Source organism: Athene noctua, chromosome 1, assembly GCF_965140245.1.
Source record: "Athene noctua chromosome 1, bAthNoc1.hap1.1, whole genome shotgun sequence".
Taxonomy (NCBI): Eukaryota; Metazoa; Chordata; class Aves; order Strigiformes; family Strigidae; genus Athene; species Athene noctua.
In genome coordinates this window covers 75,612,655-75,634,214 of record NC_134037.1, presented here as the reverse complement: position 1 = coordinate 75,634,214, position 21,560 = coordinate 75,612,655, and the positions used below count along the sequence as shown (strand labels likewise).

At 40.4% G+C, this 21,560-nt stretch overlaps 1 protein-coding gene across 7 annotated transcripts in view; it reads right to left on the bottom strand.

The window, feature by feature from the left end:
- Positions 1 to 7,651, bottom strand: part of EPM2A (EPM2A glucan phosphatase, laforin) — a 42,547-nt gene extending 34,896 nt beyond the window's left edge. The window contains exons 1-3 of one of the 7 annotated variants that reach the window (XM_074896610.1): positions 6,761 to 7,091; positions 6,612 to 6,671; positions 5,779 to 5,968 (exon numbers count right to left, since the gene is read on the bottom strand). In XM_074896610.1, the coding sequence (XP_074752711.1) occupies positions 5,779 to 5,872 (94 nt within the window). In that variant the 5' untranslated portion in view covers positions 5,873 to 5,968; positions 6,612 to 6,671; positions 6,761 to 7,091. Of the gene's footprint in view, positions 1 to 5,778; positions 7,092 to 7,323 lie in introns of those variants that run through there. The other 6 variants (XM_074896612.1, XM_074896608.1, XM_074896607.1 and 3 more) reach the window with 6 other exon arrangements.
- Between the last annotated feature and the right edge of the window lie 13,909 nt (positions 7,652 to 21,560).

The following is a 21,560-nucleotide window of genomic DNA, read 5'->3' as shown; positions in this document are numbered from 1 at the left end:
TTAACAAGGTAGATTAACATCTTGAGTTCATGCTTAGAAATTCCCCTGGAAGAGTTTAATAACATAAGCACTATCAACATTCTGGGGACTGAGGAACGGGAAGGGGTTGAGGAATAGAAGATTTTTAAAACAGTAATAGAACAGGAACTAAAGGAAACATACAGAGAAAAAACAATTCTGAAATGAAGGATTTAAAAGATGGAGTATTTGCTAACTTCCTTTCATACCAACATTATAATGAAGAAAAACCTCAAATCCTATTTTGGACACAATCCCGTTATCTGAACGTCCTACTGCTGTGATATTATCAAACATTAATCGAACTTCCTTCACTACAATGACAGTGCTCAAATTTACTTACACTTACAGAAGATTCTGTCATGAAAGCCTCCCTGCTACCTAACTGTCTGAACAAAATTCAATCTCTGATGTCTTGAAATAGGATCTGTTTCAAATCCACCAAGGCTAAATTGCTATAGATTTGTTAAAAAAAAAAAAAAAAACAGAAGTAGGGAAGGCTGAATCCTCCTTACTGGAACTGAGCGAGGTCAGGTATTTTGGCAGCTTGAGTCTGCCACAGGCTCTTAGACCTGAGTCCCAACTTCCTGAACTCTCAGCAAAGTCCCTGAATAGCTGCCCTCTATTTTTACACCTCTGACAAATAGCACCAAATAACACATCTGAATTCTGTATGTCATGTACTAACCCTTACTTGTATGCTTAATAAAAATACACTTCGCTTTTTAATGCTTTTTCTGCTGTCCATAAACCATCTTCCCTTTAGATTCTGAAAACAGTAATGAATTTATGGCATTATATTATATAAGACAAAATTGTTAATTTGCCACACCTACTTCATTAAGTCCTTTTTCACGACTGGTTTGATTTTCAGAAATATTTCCTTGCATTTTTCAGCCCAAAAAGAGATATCCAAAAAGCAGAAGACCATTTGTATCATATACCGCACACTTATTTTCTACCAGACTTAAAGCAGACTTTCTCATTTATATATATAACCAAGGAAACAAGTTTTAAATCTATTAAAATCCAGGTTGATTTTGAGATTTTTTAGTCTATTAGTCTAGTCCTAAGAGAATTCTTTTTATGGATTTTTTTTAATTATGCCAGAATTAGAACTAAGTGGTTTACAAGAAAGCCCTCCCCAGCACATAATGCTGTTAATCAACAAGGCTTTTTTTCTTCTTTTTTTTTAATGAGAGAAGAGAAAATAAAAATTTTCAAAGATAACTTTCAAAAAGATGTGTTTTATTTCTCTCTCTAGGTCTGCTTAGGCACAGGTGTTTCTCGGTGGGAGCTGCTACCATATTGAGTTTTTAACCAAATGCCCAGTCTAATGATGTAGATGAAGCAACAGAAAAACAACTAAAAGGGAATTCAGCTCGTGTAAAAAAGGAGATTCTTCTTAGACAGATGGTGGAAATAATAATAAAGGAAATGCAGATGATAGAATAAAGGCTGATAGCAACGAAATGTATAATGTAATAAGGTCTTCTTAACTGCTTTGAAACTCTCTATGGCATTGTACTGTATATTAGTGATTGCTACTTTCTACCATACCAGAAAAGACTACTGAACTATAGGCAGGAAACAAGCTACATCAAAACAGTAACCGTGGCGAAATCTTAATTGAAGTATCCTCCCCTATGAGGACAGGCTGAGAGAGTTGGGGTTGTTCAGTCTGGACAAGGCTCTGGGGAGACCTTATAGCGGCCTTCCAGTACTTAAAGGGGGCTACAGGAAAGCTGGGGAGGGACTCTTTATCAGGGAGTGCAGTGATAGGATGAGGGGTAACAGTTTTAAACTGAAAGAGGGTAGATTTAGATTAGATATAGGGAAGAAATTCTTTACCGTGAGGGTGGTGAGGCACTGGAACAAGTAGCCCAGAGAAGCTGTGGCTGCCCCCTCCCTGGCAGTGTTCAGGCCAGGCTGGACGGGGCTTTGAGCAACCTGGGCTAGTGGAAGGTGTCCCTGCCCATGGCAGGGGGGTTGGGACTAGATGATCTTTAAGGTCCCTTCCAACCCAAACCATTCTGTGACTCTGTGATCATCCCAATTACTTTACCTATTACTTCGCAGTGCTTCTCACCATTGAAAATAAATTCTCAACCCACAGTGAGGGCAGGGAGTGACACGGGGAATTGGAAAAGTAGTAAATAAATTTGCATAAAAATTGCAATTATTGTAACTTTACCATTATAAGCACAAATGCTTTAATTAGTCTCTCTCACAGCAGTCTGAGCTGGCCCCTGATTATCTCTGTGGGTAGGAAATGACACCTACCTGCCAAATCCAGAGGAATGCATGTGGACATACTTATTTTTATTCTTCTATTTTTGCAGTTTCACAGGCAACTCACCATTGTTTTATTGATCTCCAGTAGTCTGGTCAGTATAAGCTGGTTAACACTGACATACAGATAGGAAGTAATGAAAAACTTGTTACAATTCATACCATAATCACCCTAAGTATACGTCTTGAGGGTGTCGAAGAACAAAACACCAGGAGCTATTGCACTTTGTAAACAAGTTCTTCTCCGTTCACTAAAGAGGTATTGGGCTGTAGATTTCAAAGTTATCCACTTTTACTTACAGTTTCCTCACATCTGAAAGGTATCGAGGCATCTAGCATTGTCCAGAAAGCAACAGCCTTGCACAAACAAAATGTATATTATGCACAATTATTCAACTATCAACCTCCAGTTGTGCTTTACGTTCCTTCCTAGTCACTACCAACTTCAAAACAAGACTGGGACAGGGGAAGCAAGTAAAGCCCTGGATTATTTTCAAAAGCAGAAGAGATGACACTAAATAGTCATGAAACGTGGAAGTAGCTGGAAGGAACTAGGCAGTGACGACTATACACAGGTGAAACGGCGACACCCAGTGGGAACACTACTGCATAAAATATCTGCATTAAGAGAGGTATGAAGGAATGCTATCCTCTCCACTCTTTTAATAGAGCTGTTACCGAATTTGTGGATCTGTAGACTAGCTTTGAGAAAGAAAGAAATGAGATGCATTTAAGTTACAGAAAAAAGTCGCATCCAACTTTACTTCTCCAGAATAGCCTCAAAGAATTTTTACTTTGCTTTATCCTGCTATGGTTTAGCCCCAAATATTTTCTATTGTTACAGCCTCTGCAAGACAAATGGCAACTAGGTATTAACTTCCCATACACCCTTTAAAAAAATCTCCCCCTTTAAAATAAGAAATTATACCCATTTTGTTCCACGGAGTTGAAGCCAAGAAGTGAAACTGATTTAGGTTTCAACACACTGCCACTTCAAAAATGAAATTGTGATGTGCCTTACTATCACCGAAGTTTTCAGCCAATCGGCTTGACCCTTGAAAGCTACGATCACATTTTACTTGACATTTTCATTAATTATATTACAAAATCATGAAAAACTTTATTACTCCTTAAATGTACCAGACCGTTTGAACTATCAGAAGCGTAAGTTGTCCAACAGATGGCTTAATCTGTAACTAACAAGCTCACAGGAGCATGAACTGGAAATGTTGGAAGGCCAACGTAAGAAGCCACAGGTTGTGTAGCCTGAGCACTTCTAAATCAAACTGTGTTGTGTTGTTTGTTTGGAGCCCCTAAAAAACCATAAAGAACATGCAGGCCGGCATCATGATCACCCTGGGACAGCAGAGGTAAGCATCTGACCCCTCAGCAGCATGCAAGTGCCAAGAAGACACCTCCTTTTCTCTCCTCTCCCCTCCCAAAACTAGAGATGGTTTTCTTGGAAGGAATAAGGCTCTGTTCACCTGTACAAATTACTAGAATGTAGGTTAATCATGCTTTTCAGCTTTAACTGGCAATGCTGCACCTGTCAAGCTTCAAGCAAGCACCAACTACAAACTAATGGTTATGTGAAAATGGATCAACATCTAGAATATAAGCTTACACTTGTTACATATATTTTTTCCCCTTCTCAAAAGATGTCAACAGACTGTATTCCATGATCTCAAAATATAGTTTGGGGCAAATCCTTAGTAACTCTTCTGTCCTTTTATGGAACATGTATCTTGTATAGTACATACAGTTAATTTATACCAGAATAAAGGGGATAAAGGCATAGATTAGTGTTCAAGCATAAACTCACAAAAACAAATTCAAGCATAAGTTTCATCTTGCATTTATTTAGTTTTGACAGTAGGCACAATATACTTTTACTTTCCAAGCTGAGAGACATAAACCCAGTTCTGAAGAATCTACATCAAAAACAATGTACACAGAAAGACATATAGGATGCATTTGGAAAAATAAAGGTGCATACATACATTTATTTTTTTCTAATGGGTAAACTTATTCCCATATTCTAAAGCTCAACATAGCCAACCTGTTTTCCACAGATAATGCAGCTCAGTTAAAACCCTCCTGGATAACAGGCCTTTCAGCTGAGCTCACAGCAGGCCAGCAAAGTACCAGCCGTGAAGAAACCTCACTTGGGCCAGAGCACGTACAATAAATCACGTGATTTGAACCAGAAGAGCCCAATGGCTTTAAGTGACAGGCCCTGGATGCAGGCCAGCATCATCATCACCCTGGGACAGGAGAGGTAAGCAGCTGACCCCTGAGGAGCACAAGAATCTCTCCTCTCCCACCTCATCCTCCTTGAGAGGGAAACTAGTTCCCTCCAGACACAAGTAACAAGCCAGCAATCCCCCTCAAAGGTCAAGCCTTGCCCGAAGGCTTCCTACCCAACCACCTGGCAGAACCAAAAGCCACAGGACGCTGGCCCGTGCCTTTGACTCTTATAGCCCACAGAACCAAAGGCCCTCACTTCATCTCTCAGCTTCCCCATTGCATTGGAACAGCTGCAAGGATGAACTAAATTTATACTCAAAATATATGATGTAACATGTACTGTAGTGTTATAAAAATAATATGCATTACTAGTGGAATTCCCACACAAAGTAGACTAATAAAAAAATTGGGAGCAATTTTCTTAAATATGGCACATTATTTCACATCCAATATAGGGAAACATCTGACATCCATAACTGGACAGGAGTTTCTCTGGTTACAGATGAATGCCTCAACTCATAGACTTAGAGCAAGTATCATTCTGCACTATCCCTCAGAACCATGTCTTCAAAACTGCAGATGTTCTGTAACTGCTAAATGTCTCCCAAAGCGCATCTTAATTCTAAACACGTAGGATAGTAAAGAGCCAAAGCATAGCATTTGCGTATCACAAGAGAAAAAAACAAGGTTGTTTTTTTTTAAAAAAAGTAGTTGTCTTCTCATAGTGTGATTTTTACAAGAATAAACAGATGACAGCCAAAACTTTTATTGATCCACAGTTGAAAAAAAAAAAAATCGTTAAAACAAACGACATAAAAAAGGACTGCAAGATACTGCTTAATTACTAGATAAAAAACATCCTTAAGCTCCCTTCACATAATATGTGAAGACCAGTAAATTTCAAGGATTAAGCAAATTTAGTTCTTTCCTGTAAATAACTACTTAGGAAAAAAATGGTTGATATGACTAATTAAAAAAAACCTCTGCTTTTGGACAGTATGCCCATTGTGTGTCATTCTAGCTAAGCAATAAACTCAAACTGCTGACCGTTCACAATGACAAGAACAAAATCCCACACAGGGTAATCCTAAAACTGCATCAGTAGCACTACTGTCAAAACAGAGTATGTTTATTACTCAGGCTACATTTACTAAATGAGCTCCCAGGTATGGGCAAATACCTTAAGATATCATTACTTCCAAACTAGACAGAAACCATCACCTTTCAATTGCAGAGTCTCTGCAGACTGCAACACTACTGTTATTTCTATATCCTGTGTGGTGAAGACCTCTGTATATACCAATAGCACTGGCATATTATGTACAACTTGGCACCTTCAAAACAGACCCAATTCTGCTTCCTTGGACAGATGCAAAGAATTTTAGTCCATAATTTCATTTTTCCTGCATTTCTGCAAAAGAAAAACATGGTTAAAACATGCAGAATGAACTCTTTATTTTAGATGCTAAATAAAACAATTACTATTACATGGTGTAAATAGTTCTTCATGATGTAAACTTCTGTGAATGTACTATTAACATGAGTCTTTTATTAGTATAAAGAAGAAAACAAATGCAACAGTTATGATGACATGGATGTTTTAGTCTGTATGACAGAATGACAGTCTAAAAGCGTGATATGTACTCTTAAAATGGGTGAAGAGCAACTGCTCTACAATGTGTTATTTCGGTATATGGATTATAAAACTGTTTTATAAATTTAAAAAATCCTCACAGATTACCTAGTCATCTGTCTTCCTTTCACCGAGTAAGATCCATTCCTCAGTGACAAGAGGTATATTTAGAGCTTCATCTAAAGCACACAGTTGTATGTGTTCTCTTTTAAGAGACTTAAATATACTAGAACAGCACACGGAAACTCACTAAAGTTATTCAGCATTTGACAACACAGGAGAAAGTCATGGTAGAAGTACTACTGATGAAACAGCAAAAAGGCTGGAAAAGCCATGACAGAACTTCTTCCTATTTATCTTTCAGTAGTTCTGATGGTAAAATTTGTCAGCCTGAAAATGCCATCATGACATTGCAGCTTACTGAAATAAAGTAACAAATCACATCTTAACGCCTAAGTAGGAAATTCTGCGTTCTTTCCTTCTAGGGGAAAAAAGAAAACAAACGATCAGGACAACAATTGGTAAAGTAAGAAAAAAATAATGAAACTCTTTCAAGGAACGTTTACCAACCCAGAAGAGCAGCTTCCTTCTGCATTCACTCTCCTCCATCACACGGTTAAAAAAATGTTTTTGTTAACGAATGCTCATGTCACGTCATGTCACGTCACGACAGCCTAGGAGGCTCTGCCTGCAAGCGTAACTCAGGCCTTCCCTGCACAGGAGGCGGCCGGCGCCGTCTCCGCCGACGCTCGGCAGCGCCGCTCGGGGTACGGCCCATCTGGCGGGGACACGCCGCCCGGCCGCCGGGCGACGCTGGGGGCGCCGGGCAAGCGGCGGAGCTGCCGGGGCCGCCAGCAAGGCAAGCGTCGCCTCAAGGCGACGGGCTCCCGCCGCCGCTCGGCCCCGGCAGGGCCGCCCCGCACGGCCCCGCCCCGCGCCTGCTGAGGGCCGGCCGCCGCCGCCGGGCCCGCCCCGCCCCGCCCATCCCAGCGCGCGCGGACCCCGCCCCCAGACGCCACGCCCCCCAGCCCGGGAGGGCGGGGCAGAAGCGGCGGCCCCGCCCCGCCCTCGGCGCGTGGCCCGGGGAGCGCGGGCACGGCCCGAGGGCCTGCGCGCGCCCGCCCGCCCGTTACCTTCCCAGAAGTAGGTGCCGCCCTGCCGCCGGAGGAACTTGTACCAGAAGGGGCTGGAGGCGGCCGCGTCTGGCAGCGCCACCTCCGCCAGCCACAGCGCGGGCTCCTGCGCCGGCAGCGGGGCCGTCGGCCGCACCGGCTTCATGGGCGCGGCGCGCTGCGGGTCCCACCGCCCCAGCTCCGGCAGCGAGCCGGCCACCAGCAGCGCGCCGCCGCCCTCCGTCATCCGCGCCGGCAGCACCACGCCGAAACGGAAGAGCATGGCGGGCAACCGCGACCGGCGGGGACAGCCGCCTCCGTTAGGCCCCGCCGCCGCTAGGGGGCCGCGCCTGGCCCGCACTTCCGGCGGGGGCCCGGGCCGGGACGCCGCCCCTGGGCCTGGGCCCGGCCTCGGCCCCGGCCCGCCCGGTTGGCGGGGCGGGGCGGGGCGGGGTGGCAGCGGCCGGGTACCCAGTCCGTCCGTCAGGCCTTTGCCCGCCCTGGGTTTTCTGCATGCGTGTCTCTGAGGAGACTTAGGTCCCAAAATACCGGTTGGGAATTAAAAAAAAGCCTCCAAAAATTAGGCCTGGAACGGAGAATTATCTCTGCAGGTAAATACTGGGTTTCCAGGTTGCAGAAGGCTACACGTTATGTATACTGACTTTAGCAAGGGAGTATTATTACTTGGTTAACTGAAGCTACTGCAGTTACTCCTGAGAGCCCAGACTGAATTTAGTGCAGTAAACATCCTTAAATAACTGCAGTACGAGCAGCATTACGAACAAGGTTTAGCCTCAGATAACACTTAAGTGCCCACGATGTTTGTATCCTTGCAGACAGGCGGCCACTCGTCGTGAGACCAGAAATGTGAAATACTGGGGGAGGTGTGTGGGGTGTCGTGTTAGAAAGCGGTCTTGAAAATTCTGTAGTTCCCAACTGTGTGCATTCTGCTTTGCCCTTCTGGCTGTAATTTGGCAACTCCTACATGTAGCAATACGCAGGGCTTGCAAAGAATGACTGAGAAAGAGGATGCAATCCAAACATTTGTAGGGCGGTCCTTGTCTGAATACACCCATTTCAGAAGCGTTTAGGGACAGAAACAGAGGAGCGGTAACTTTATTTAGGTCAAGTTCTGGGAACGGGATGAAGGCCTTTCAATGAGTCAAAAGAAATCCTGCCTCAAAAGATGGCTGCTTGTTTCCTGTGTTCAGGGGTGATGACACACTGAAGTCTATGTACTGCCAAATTTATTTTTAAGAGTGCTTTAGTTCATTTTCACTGGTCCTTACTGAACTTGTGTAGGGGATGTGCCGCAACTTTTCCAGACATAACCTAAGCTAAGGGAATGCTGGCTGTCCTCCATGCATTTCTTGTAGCACCAGCCTTCACTGTAGCGCTGCTGCCTTGTGGAACAGAGCATTACATTTTAATCTTTGCTTTTGCACAGCCTTACAGTCGAGTTACCCATAGCCTATCTCATAACTGTCTTTCAAATATCTACCCCTTTACAATACACTTAATTTTAGTATTACGGACAATACAGAATGTAACAATGAACTTCGGGGTTTTATCCCAAAGTTTGAGCTTGACAGTAGTCCTAAAAGCATGCCAGCATATCATACCTGAGATGAGGAACTAGGAAATTAAAATAGGATATAGAAATTAGGCCCTTAAGAAATGAAGGTATAACTTAGTTTAGAGATAAAGATGGAAGAGATCAGGTTAGGGGCTAGAGGCCCATTAGTTAAAAGATAACTAAGATTAAATAGGATAATAGATCATAGATGATGGGCCAGAGAGCAGAACAATATAGAAACCTTGATTAATAGAAGCTATGAGGGAACGCTTCCTGATGGAATAGGAAGACAGCCCTAAAAACTGGTCAAAACCAGTGGTCTGGCCTGAGTCCAGGAGGCTACAGAGACTGCACAAGAAACTGAGGTAAAAAGTTCAACGATGAGGTAGAGGAGCCACTTCATCTCTGCGACCCCAGCCCACGAGCACCAGGACACACTGTGCAGACATGATTAGGAGACCGGGGCAGAACATATTAAAATAACTTTCAGGCTCATTATAATACAAAGCAGGGATAAGTCATGCATATGTATAGATGTATTATGAATATGTGATGCTTTGTAACAATAAAGCCAAGACAAGGTGCCACAAGAGGTGCACATGTTTGTGGTGGAGCGATCCCCCATGCGCCTCAGCGCCAAATAAACATACCCGCTTTATAACCTTACAGGTTGTGGATTCGTGTTTCCGCAAGTCACGCCTACGTAAAACCATATGCTTCTGTTGTTTCTAGTCACAGTCCCAGCTAGGAAACTGCAGGATCCAACAATACCTCTGACTGATAGTTCCCGGCTGTTGCCTAAGCCTCAATGTAAAGAGAAAACCAGCAACACATGTGCCTTTAGAGAAACCTTAACTTCTTTGTGCCTATAAGTACCGAGTCTTCATCTTAGACCTATAAGCCACACAGAACAATAAATTGTTCTTTAGACTCTGATGTGCCAAATACTAGCTTGAAAAATATTTCAGTCCATTTCTTCTCCAGGTTCTGCCTTAATCCATTTTGTGCCTGTCAATATTGGATGTTAGATTAAGGTTAAAGATGATAAAGTGATAAGCTTGACTTCCTGCTCTTTCCTCAAAAACTCTACTGCAGATTAGAGTTAGCATTGAGAGATCAAACGCAAAAGACTGAAAAACTTTATTTATTGCTGGATCTTGCAAGACTGGGGTAAAAACTAGAACTGGAAATTGGCTTGGGACTCAGAAGTCCCATGGCTTAGGGATAGTGGGAAGAGCAATTTTTATTGATGAAATTGTGGACTGAGTGAGGGCTGTAGACAGGATAAAATGGATTATTGTTAGATCTGAGACTGGTGAGCTACAGTTACCATAAGGTGTGGACTTTGCTCAGAAGCAAAGGCAAAAGTGTGTTTTTAGCATTGCTAGATTTGCATGGTCTATGGATTTGTCATCTAAACTGGAATTTTGGCTAGAGTAAAGGCGGCAGGCAGGGCAGATGTTACATTTACTGTTATTGTTTGGGACCACAGGAGTTGACGAAGTACTTCCACTGTTGGGAACCCTAAATTTAGTTTTAAGTGTCACCTGAGGCCTCCCAAGGAATTAAAAATATAGTAGTTTCCTTTGCCAAAATTACCTCTTATCCTAGAGGTCTGACCAGTGCTCTTCACCTGCAGTCTTCAACACTGCTCTCAAACCTGAAAGTCTTCCCTATAATCCAGTCATCTTTTATAACCACAAAATTAAACATGACCATTTCCTTTTTTTTTTTCCTATATGAAATCCTCATTCCAATTTAGCAAGCCTTACAGGTCCCATCAAAAATCTTTGGCATAAAGGGGCCAAAACCTTAATAATCAAGTTGCTTCTAACTGTCCCAGAAACTATTGTTGACTGATCATTTCTGTGGGGACAAACTAGCATCTTAGTGGTCTGTCTAAATTTTAATAAACAATTTTGTGTCCTTTGGGTCCTTAACAGCTCTTTAGGATCTAGCAATATACTTAACCTACAACATCTGCTGAGTGGACACCTTGATTTACCTCAAATCTAACAATAAACTAGCAACACAGGGATGCTTAGTGCCTAATTTATTGTAAAGCCTTCAAGCCTTACTGTCGCTGGTACCATCCCAGGTGTTTGTCGATGCTGACTGTGTTTCTAACCGACTAAATGGGAAGAATTATATGAAAAAGACAAATTATTTTTCCACAGCATTAGTATCCAAGAAAGGCCTATAGAGATCGTAATCTCTGCAAGAATTAACAGCTTGGTGGGATTTCTCCTAAAGTGTACTGATAGGCCTAATCTTATGTAATTTTCAGCTAGTTAGCACTTATGTCTGGTTTATTATCCAAAATGTGTGCAGGTGGTGGTAATTTCACAGGAGGAATCACTGAGGCTGTGTGATTCCAGTTTAACATCAACAGTTAACATCTTCAAGTTTATGCTTAATTGCTGCAGCTAAAAGGGTTCTAAGGAAAAGTTTGAATGTCCAGAATTTGGAGATGTGATTGTATTTACATACATAAAACACATTTAAAGGCATTTTCTGTTGCTGTGTACTAAACTTTTGCAGAATCACAAATCTGCTGAAACGCTAATGTTGAGATTCTGAGTTCACAGAAGTCCAATTACTATGGATGATTAACCGGTCAGGATAGATAAGTTTATGGTTTTCTTAGGCTACAGAAGTCCCTCTAATTTCTTATACCGTTTCTTCCGGGCATAAAATTGTTCTGGTATTTTTGTGAACTCAGTTTTGAACCGTTTGTCACATTCAGGAAATTTGGACAGAGTATTACTGGCTGAATTTATAATAAAACCACTAATTAAGAAGTTTGACAGTATACAACAGTCCAAAACTCAATTTAGCAAGTGAAGGGTCTTATTTTTCCACAATATTCTTATTTGAAAAGTGTCTAGTAGGTATAGAAATAGCACACAGTTAGCTGAACAATGTGAACACTACTAAAATAACAGATGAACTTATTACTTCCATGTTGGGGTAGCCTGTGTCTGTAGTGTACATGTTCTTTACTGATTACAAAGTTTTACACCATGGGCCACTTTTCTGCTTGGCACAGCTTTATCTGTTGTTGCTGTACAGTGATCTCAAAGGATAGTATTTCCAAGTAGGGAAATCTGTAGTGAAGACAGAGTTTGAAAAACAAAACCAAGGCACAAATAGTGAAAGGATCTGGTTGGAGAAGGGGGTGGGGGGTAGGGGGTGTCCCTGATTGCAAGTTGTGAGTGATGTTTATATTAGCTGTGCTCCTTCCTAGACTAGCCTTTCTTCCCTTTTTAGGTCATTTATTTTCTTGTAAAGAGACAGAGAAAGCGTTATTGCAATTTCCAAATGTTTGTGGTAGTTGTAGAATAGAGAAAGGCAGCACACTGTACGGCCTTGCTTGTAAAAGGGAAAACACATATTATTTGGTAAACTGATTTAAATGTATTAGTGATTTGGGTAGAATGTTCATTGCTGAAAAATTTAGACAGCCTATGCTTCTTCAAAGAGATTGAACTAAATATAAAAATAACTAATGCAAATAATTTAAGTCCACTGTTTTAAGTGAAAGTTGATTATGCTCATTAATAATTTAAACAGTGATCTCTGAATCCAAACCTTCTAACTGAAGTCTAACTGTCCTTCTCATGATAATTCTGATAGAAGTATGAATGCTTTCATTGTTTGTTCTGACAGCATAGCAGCTAAGAAAAGCTGAGATTTTACCTTTACAGTCTGAAGACTGAAAGAAGACTAAGCAATTTAAGAACCTGTTTCCAGATAAGCACTGCTATTCTTATTTTTTAGTTTTAGGTGCTGTGTCAGAGCAGTGATAACAGCATGAACCATTATAGCTGCTTAGTGCTAGTAGCAGCCTTTTATGCAGAAGAATACTTATGCAGAAGATTACTACAGAAATTCTGGCATGACTGACCATTTTAGGAGTTGAGTTGGAAAATGATATTGTAATAATAGGTAGAACACCACAGAAGATTATTTTCATTTTTGCATGGGGTTTTGTACAGTGTATTTCCTTAAAAAAACCCAGTTTGTTATTTTTAGAAGTAACTAGGCAGCACAAATAATGCAATAACATTACAGTAAATATTACAGGAACGCATACAGGAATAACTGTTCTTGTAGGTATGTCTTTTCAAAATCCAATAAAAACATAAAGCCATCTCTGCATCCTCCCCAGACTCAAATGTTTTGGGAGCTGGAGAAAGTCCCAACACATTTCAGCAGAAGGCCCTTTCAGCATGCCCTATCAGCCCCATCAGTGCCCCAGACATCAACAAATACTGCAGACAAGCCCTGCACACAGCTCCTCTCCTGCCTCAAAGGGACCCACACAGTTCTGGGAGGGGTGCTCCAGGCCAGCCTTGCATACTGGGGGAGCATCTGCACCAGGGTAACGTGTCCCCAGGCAAACCCAGAGTTCTGGTCACCCTACCAGCAATGGAGCTCTTCTGCCTGGCACAAAGGGACAGAAGAGAGGCCAAGGATTTACTTGGAGCACTTGTGTAAACTCCTCTAGGAGAGTCGAGATTTGATGATCGCAAAGTACCTTGAGCTTCTTGAGTGAAAACCAGTATGTAACAATAAGTTGTTACAAAGTGAACTCATAAAGTACACTGTTTGAAACCAACCTTTTACCACAAATGGTATATCAAGTCTCCCATTAAAATACCTACCTTAGGGAAAAGAAGTGTTTCAGCCCTTTTGAAACAAGGCACAGTGTAAAACCAAACACTATGCCTGCATGGAATACCAAAACTTTACTCCATTATTTAGGAGAGCGTAATCTGAACCCAGATTGATGTGCAATATGACAGATGAAATTTTAAGTAGAAGAATGTGCCTTTGTGGAGACTTACATAATCCTCCTACTTTCAAAAGTAGGTACACATAGGCTCTAGTAACTGTGCTCCAATCTAACACACCATGTGTAACTGAGCATGGTTTTGGTGTTCTTAGGAACTGGGCCAGACCCAGTACAGGTTGATAGAAAGTTCCTGTATGTTATACTCCTGTGACCATTTTAAGAAAAAGTTACTGTTTAGTTTTCATTATGCAGACTTTTTTCTTGCAAGTGTTTTATGTATGACCAACAACACTTCAGAAAGTCACACACAGTGTTAGAGGGCAAAACATTTGACAGAGTCTTTAAGATCACAGTATCACTTAAGTAAATTATGCATAATTTGCTATCTTCAGAGTATAAATTACTAAATTATTGAGCTTGAATTCAGGAACAATAAAAATCCAGTTGCTGTTGTGTGAAAGGTGAGAGAATGCACTTGTTAGTTTGTGAAGAAACCATAGGAAAGAAAGTTAAACAAGAAAAGTTTCTTTTCAATGTGATCTTAAACAATACAATGCCTCCAAAGGTGACTGGAACTTTGTGCTTTAAAAAAATGGAAGTCTTGCAGAAGAGTCTTCTGACTAGACTTTAAGGAAGTTAGAAATAGAGCCATTTCATTCTATAATAATTAAACTGCTTTGTTCCCTTTACTGTTTTTTTAAAATAAAATTAAGCAAACAAACTGAGGGATGCTATCCCTCAAGTCATGACCCATATAACAGAAAAGGGAACAAAGGATGAAATCTAGAGATGATTATTTATTTAAGTATACAATTCTCAGTGGCTATTATATGCTACTCATAATACAAGAAATTCAACTTATTAGTGACTGATCTTACAGATTAATTTCTTTCTCCAATTATATTAAAAAATAATAAAATCTTAGATCTTTTTCTTAGACTGAAACTGGATCAAAAAAAAAATTCCAGAAGTTAGTTTTAGATTACAAATTATCTTTAAGGTCTAGGTAAAGTGGCATCAGAAAGTAAAAAAAAAAAAAAAAACCCAAACAAAAAACCCCACAAAAAACTCCCCCACCAAACCAGAAACCACCCTGCTTCCTACCTGACAGTCCCACCACAGACAAAAAATAAGAGGTTCTATCATCAGCCAAATCTAATAAAGTAGATTTGATGCTCAAGTGTACCATAGTGACTTAGAGTAAGTCTACTTAGTAGAGAGTATCTACTGTTATCTTCTTTCCCTGTATATATGTTGCTGTATCACTGTATCATTCCAATACATTGCTACTATTTCCTCATCTGCTTGGATTCCTGTATTTAGTATTTTTTCAACTGTACATTTCTTGTTTCTCTTTTAAAGAAACTTTATTTCAGCTGGTTTGGCAAGCTTCACTGAATTCACTTACTGACACACAGTAATCCTTGCTGAGGAACAAACGCTGTTTTCATCCAGCCATAAAGAAACCCTTGAAAATAGGAATTGCAGTCTAGAATGAGTGTGTAAACAGCCTGCAACTTAGCAACCTTCCACAGGTCATGGCAAGAGCTTGTTGCCAAGAGCTAGAAGATGTGTATGACATACTTTGGAGACTAGATCATAGACAGAGGACTCCTACTACTTAATTTGGTGTGTGTATGTTGCTGGGTACCATAGTGACCTGTTTGCACTTGCGCTTGAGTTCTCCCACAGATGCCTTCCCATTAGCACAGCCAGTCCCTCAAGGTATTCCCAACACAGACGCCACAGCTGGCTACTCAAGAGCTGTACCTGGCCCCTAAGGCACCAGCTGATAACCACTTGGGTTTTTTTTCTTCACCTGTTTTGAAGGAATAACAGTTTGGAGATCAGCCCAAAAATAGATCAGTCGTGTTAATGAACAATATTAGAATGGCCTTTGAAGTACAGTATGTACTTCAAATAGTCTCTCCTTGTAGAGTTACACTTGTATTACATATACCTATTACGTTGTCTTGAATACTTGTGGGCACCCTTCCATTTTCAAAGGACATTAGCCTTCTCAGTACTTACTTTTTTTGCTCCTTACTGCATGAAAATATAATTATACAAGGTGTCTGAAACTTCTTATGTCTTCTCCCCCCAAATTGCTTTTAAATTTACTGAAAAATAACACCTAGATCCAGTTGTCCTACTTACAGCTTCCTTCTTGGTTTACTTGTATACATCATCTGCACACTTACATAGACACAATATTCTAAAGCTAAGGTCATTACGGAAGTCTTAGTGCTATAGAAAATATTGTTGCCAAAAGCCTCTCCTATTCTGAGATAAACCGAGATAGAAAAGGTCATAGATTCACACCTTAGTAACATGCACCAATTTGGCCAAAACTGAATAGTTCTTGAGTACGTCACTCACAGCCTCACATTCCAGGTAAGTGGAATTATTTTCTTAAATTACCAGAATTAGTTTTTGTTTGATAGCAAATTCCTTGACAGAGAAACTTGTAGAATAAATATATTTTTAAAAATTTTTTAAAATACATTTATTTATGAATTGTTAGAACTTCAAGCCTTCTTTGAGTTCCTACCAACCAACCAACTATTCTTTGTAGTGTGTAGTCATAGTTCTTTAATAAACACATGTAGTAGAATATCGTGTTCCAAGTTCTCAAGAGCTTAATCTTGTTTTAAAAACAGTTCTTTATACCACATGCATTTATGAGTATTTTTAATTTATTACTGATTACAGCTATCGTAGTGGTTAAAATGTTGTTAAGGAGGAAGAGGGAACAGAGCTGTTAGACTGGCGTGATGGCCAGTCTGGACTGACTGGGGCAACACAGTGAGGCACTTGCTAGCAGTTACTAGAATTCCGTTGTAAGTATTCACATTCCAAATGACTTAAACTGAAAGCAACAATTAAACTCTGTGTTTTTAGTTCTACTTTAAGTATGAATATGTAAATAAAGTAACTTTTTTTACCTTAATGATCAATGATACTGATATTGTAAATATTCACTACCCTGACTGCATCAAGTGGGATGCATCTGTAAGCATTTCAAAAAGATCTAGGTGAGATAGCTCAATCTATTGCTTCCTGTCCTGGTTCAGCTAGGATAGGGTTAAGTTTCCCCAGCAGAGAAGGGGGGAGGGACCCAGTCGGGTTATTCATACCATACTGATGTCAGGTCCAAGCGCAGGAACTCGCTCCTTGGTGGCTTTGGTAGCGGGGAGCACACGGCGGGCTTGTTCTGTAACCATTTGCAGTATTTCTCTGTATATCTTTGGTCTTGCTTACTGTTATTGCTGTTTATTGTTGCTATCATTGCTACTGTTGTTGTTCAGATTATCACACTGTTGTATTAAATTTCTTCTTATTTTACCCTGGGGTTTGTGCCTCACTTCCAGCCTGACCGGCTGAGGGTGGGGGAGGGGCAACGGCAGCATGGTCTCCGGTCCCAGCAGGGCCTAAACCACCACACTTCCATAACCAGAATTTCTGAGAGTAGCAGCAGTCCTGACCTAGAGAATATGACCAGTGTTATTGCACAGTTCCTACTCACCAGGAGCAATAAGTGAGGCCCTGACTGTGTTCCAAGTATAATGGACCACTTTGCCTTTGCGTCCCAAATTACCTTATTTTCAGCATTACACTAATTCCTTTCAACCTACATAGATCAATATATAATAAATAAGTGAAAATATTGACAGGACTTTCTTCAACTATATTTCTAAGAAGAGATTATGCACACAAAAGGCACATTTAATATTTGCATGTTGATCTGTGTGTTCCCTTAGTAACTATCTACAGATACTTGCTTGTCTGTATCTGCTGTTCTACTGTGCGATGGAAGTAAACAGTCTGGCAAAGTTATCAACATAAATATCTTTGAAAAAATCAAGCCTGTTGCCATGTGTGACCAGCTGAATGACCCACACTAGAGTTTGCTCAAAGCCCAGCACTGCAGGTGAGATGGCAGTCACGGACCTACCCACATTCATACAAACCACTGCCTGGGGGAAAACAACTTCCCTATTGTTTATTCCAGAAAGATCCTATACTGAACAAGCATAACAAATCTTTTTAGACTAACCTACTACAGAACCACTGGTTGCCTGCCAAGTAACTGAGCCAAGGTGGCATATTCCGTTGGAACAACTAAATTAGATTAATCTTCTAATGCTTTTAATATTTTTAAGAAGAGAGCACAAATCGGTATTGATATCCTTCTGGTCTCCAGTCTTTGTAGGGAAAATTAGATCAATCTGTCTTACCAAATGAGGTTCTCTAACATTTTTAAATGCTAAACCTTAGAAGGTAGGTGTTTCTTTTTTCATATTTAAAAAGTGTAAAATAAAAACCACTGCCACTGCCTTCATTTACTAGTAGAAAGATTCAAAGTAGCTCTAGTAAAAGCATTCCGATTTGGAAGTCTAAGGCTAAGACTTAATTATTTGAGGCAACAAATAAACCAGTACCCTCTATTGATTTTATCAGCACATAAAGGATTAAGTCCCTCTGGAAATACACCTTTCATTTCCTATGCTCTTAATCCATATATCTGGATATTTATCATCAGTGCAAGTTTCAATTTAAGATTTTATGAAAATAAAACTAAATGCTGTTTATAAAGCTATTAAAAAATGGTCTTTTCAATATGTAACTTAGGCTAGTGTGACTGCAAATTATGAGTCTCAGTGGGGACAGCCAGTGGGATATTATTTTTAGAATAATGCAAGGAAAATAACAGAAATTAAGAAAAAAGGGAACAGTGCAAAGAAATTTTTCACTGTCTGGACTATGTAGACTTTGAGAGGGTAATAATTTTGCTGCTGCTGCTCTCAGCCACGCTTTCTGCAAAGCTCTATGGATTTCATCAAAGCTCAAAATCAGCTCAAAATTTAAATAGCTAATTAAACTTTAGCTTCTGATTCAGATATTACAAAAATTTTTTGAACACTGTGATTCTTCTCTGCTGTTTGGAGATGCTTGCAAATATATCAACTTCTTCTTTAGGTATGTGTCATCAACCAGAGAACTATAAAACAGAAAGCTACCTCAATTGTTACTTGGCAGCTGACTAGAGTGATGGATGAATTGCACATTATCACCTAGAAGAGCTTATTTCAGACTTGGAGAACTAGTACTTTGTTCTAGAATTGAGATACATTTTAAGCAGCAATCAGTCTGACCTGGATTAGAAGAGCCTGCAAATTGCATGGATGTCCACTGAACCAATTCGTTTCCTCACAAACACCTCTTTTATGTTAGCGTTATCATATGCCAGAACATGAATGTGTACAATATGTAAATCCCTGTAGCTAGCAAACTTAAGAGTGTTCTACTGAGACCAAAAATACTCAAAAAAAATCTGTTAAGAGTTATATTTACATAACAAGTCCAGCTGGCATCACTTTTCACTCCAGTGCTTCTAAGTCAGATAAACAAGTTGCTGGCAAGTCTTTTCTAAGTGAACAAGTTCTGTTAAGGCTTCTGTCATATCACTAGAGAATGAGTGGGTTTGTATTATATTATTCTGTATTTATTAATACTTGTTTTGGTTAGCACATCTTTGTTCAAACGTTACTACCTGCATAAATTCAAGGAAATAGAAACCAACATGTTTGATATATTGATCCAGCTAAGCATAAAATGAACTCTGCAGGAATTTCACAGAATTACTGTAGTCATAGTCTTAGCATCTCACTTCATTTCAATGATTGCATCTATATGATCCATAGGGAGCAACAGTGATTTTCTTCTTCTTCACCTCATTGCATTACGGATGTGTTTGTCAGAACATCCCCTCGATGCCTGACAGCAACTTTAAAGGTCTCTGAGCATCAAGCAGTGTTTTGAAAAAAAACACTACTTCTATTGTTAATCCCATTTACACAGATGTAAAAACCAAATAGACCAGCATTTAATGCCACAGAGGGAAACAGAAGCGACAGTAAATCTGCTGGGAGAGTGTATTGGCAATGATGGGATCACTGACAGTACAGGCTGGATTTTGACTCCTAGCATATCCCATGGCAATTCCTCAATCAAATTATTTGTGGAGTCATGTGTTAGCTGAGTTGTGGTAAATGACCAGATAATTTCTCTCAATCTGCTCCAGCTGCAAAGTATTACACATCTGCTAACACTACCATGATGTCTCACCTGATTCATGGGTAAATCATTATACTGCAGTACCTTGCAATTATAAACTCTGTGGTCAGGTACGTCTGGGAGGAGGGAACTCCCTTATCATGGGTGAGTCCCCAGATAATGATGTGCAGCTGGTAATGTTCTCACTACTTTCTTCAGTCTCTCCTCAGGTTAGTTTCAGCTTGAACGCAACTCTAAAATGTTACCTCCACAGATGCAAGTGGTCACTCTAACCTGATACCCTGCATCAAACTGAACAAAAACATTCTCATGTGACCTAACCATGAGGTACTTGCTCAAGACCCAAAGTAGCACGGCACACTTCAGTTGGCCACTTGTTACCTTTCCCTGAGCTCTGTTAGGTCACCACAACTGCCAGGGAATACGCAACCACTTAGTGTTAATTATGGTAGTTACTGAGAACAACGCACAAAGTTGTCATCAATTAAGAGTGGCCTAAAGTTCAAACAGAATATACCAAAGGCAGGCTGTGCTCTAACTCTTTCTAGAGTAGTGCTTCTCAAACCCGCTTTTGCTGAGAGCATCCCTGTGGTCAGAGCAAAAGTAAAGGCCAGCTAAAATCTATCTTAATTGGCAAAGCATAAATTATCCCATATTCTCCACCTATTTTGAAGATTTCTTACTGACATTTTATTTCACCTATGGATGTTCTGACCAACCTTGTTTAACACACCTATACACAAGGTAAATATTTCATACAGATTTCTCTTTTATTCTGGAACTAGGTAACGTAGTGGAGTAATTTAACATCATTCATTCTGTGAGGAAAGGTGAAGGCACGAGAGAACTCAGAAGCAGCTCTCACAGTGATTATGATGTGAAAAACAGCACCTTATTATTGAATGAATGATCCTTCTCTGCTTGATTTGGAGACAAGACAAACTGGATCTTCCACCTATGAAATGCCCTAACCATTCAGCTATTACTCTGAACATCTGTATCTTGCTTTCTTGACATAAACCATACCGAGAAGTGAGCATTTCATTCCAAAGCAGAAGGAAAATATAGATTAAAAACTTTTTTTTTTCCTGCAAAACATAATTACAGCTTTCCAATCGAATGATATTGCTGAGCAACATTAAACCACACAACCCACTTTACTCCATCATTAACACTGCAATCCTGATGACAAATCTAATTAAGGCTTCAACACCTACTCTGGATCAAAACCCCGAGTCACAACTGTTCAACCACTTGAGTAAGAGGAAACAAGAAAGTTAGCTATTAAAGAGCTAAATCTTTTGAGTGGTGCTATTGTCTCCAATTCACACTATAAATACATAGGCATTCAATAATTTAAAACAAAGTACTTTTTAGTCTGAGCTAGGATCTTTGTGAAATGGTCAGGCCCTTCCCTCTCTTATGCAGCAGGGGTGGTGTTCACCCATCTTGCTGAGTCACAGAACTTCATCATCTCATACAGGGTGCGAATAAACACAGGAAGCCTCGATCTCAGCCCTCCAAGCCCTTCCAAGTTGCTTTCAGCTTCCAAGCCCCACTGGGAATGGCATAAGCATGCACGTGGACAATCCATCTCAAGTAGCCTTCCAGTGACTACATAATAGTCCTTTTCCTACACACATGTGATTTCTCCTTTTGAGTGGAGACAACCACACCTGAGAAACAAATTGCCACTGACAAAAATGGGGTTTGTCCTTTGGTTTGATCATGGCTGGCTGACAGACACCTCCCCAGCCACTCTTTCACTTCTCTTCAACAGGATAGGGAGAAAAAAAGATGGAAAAG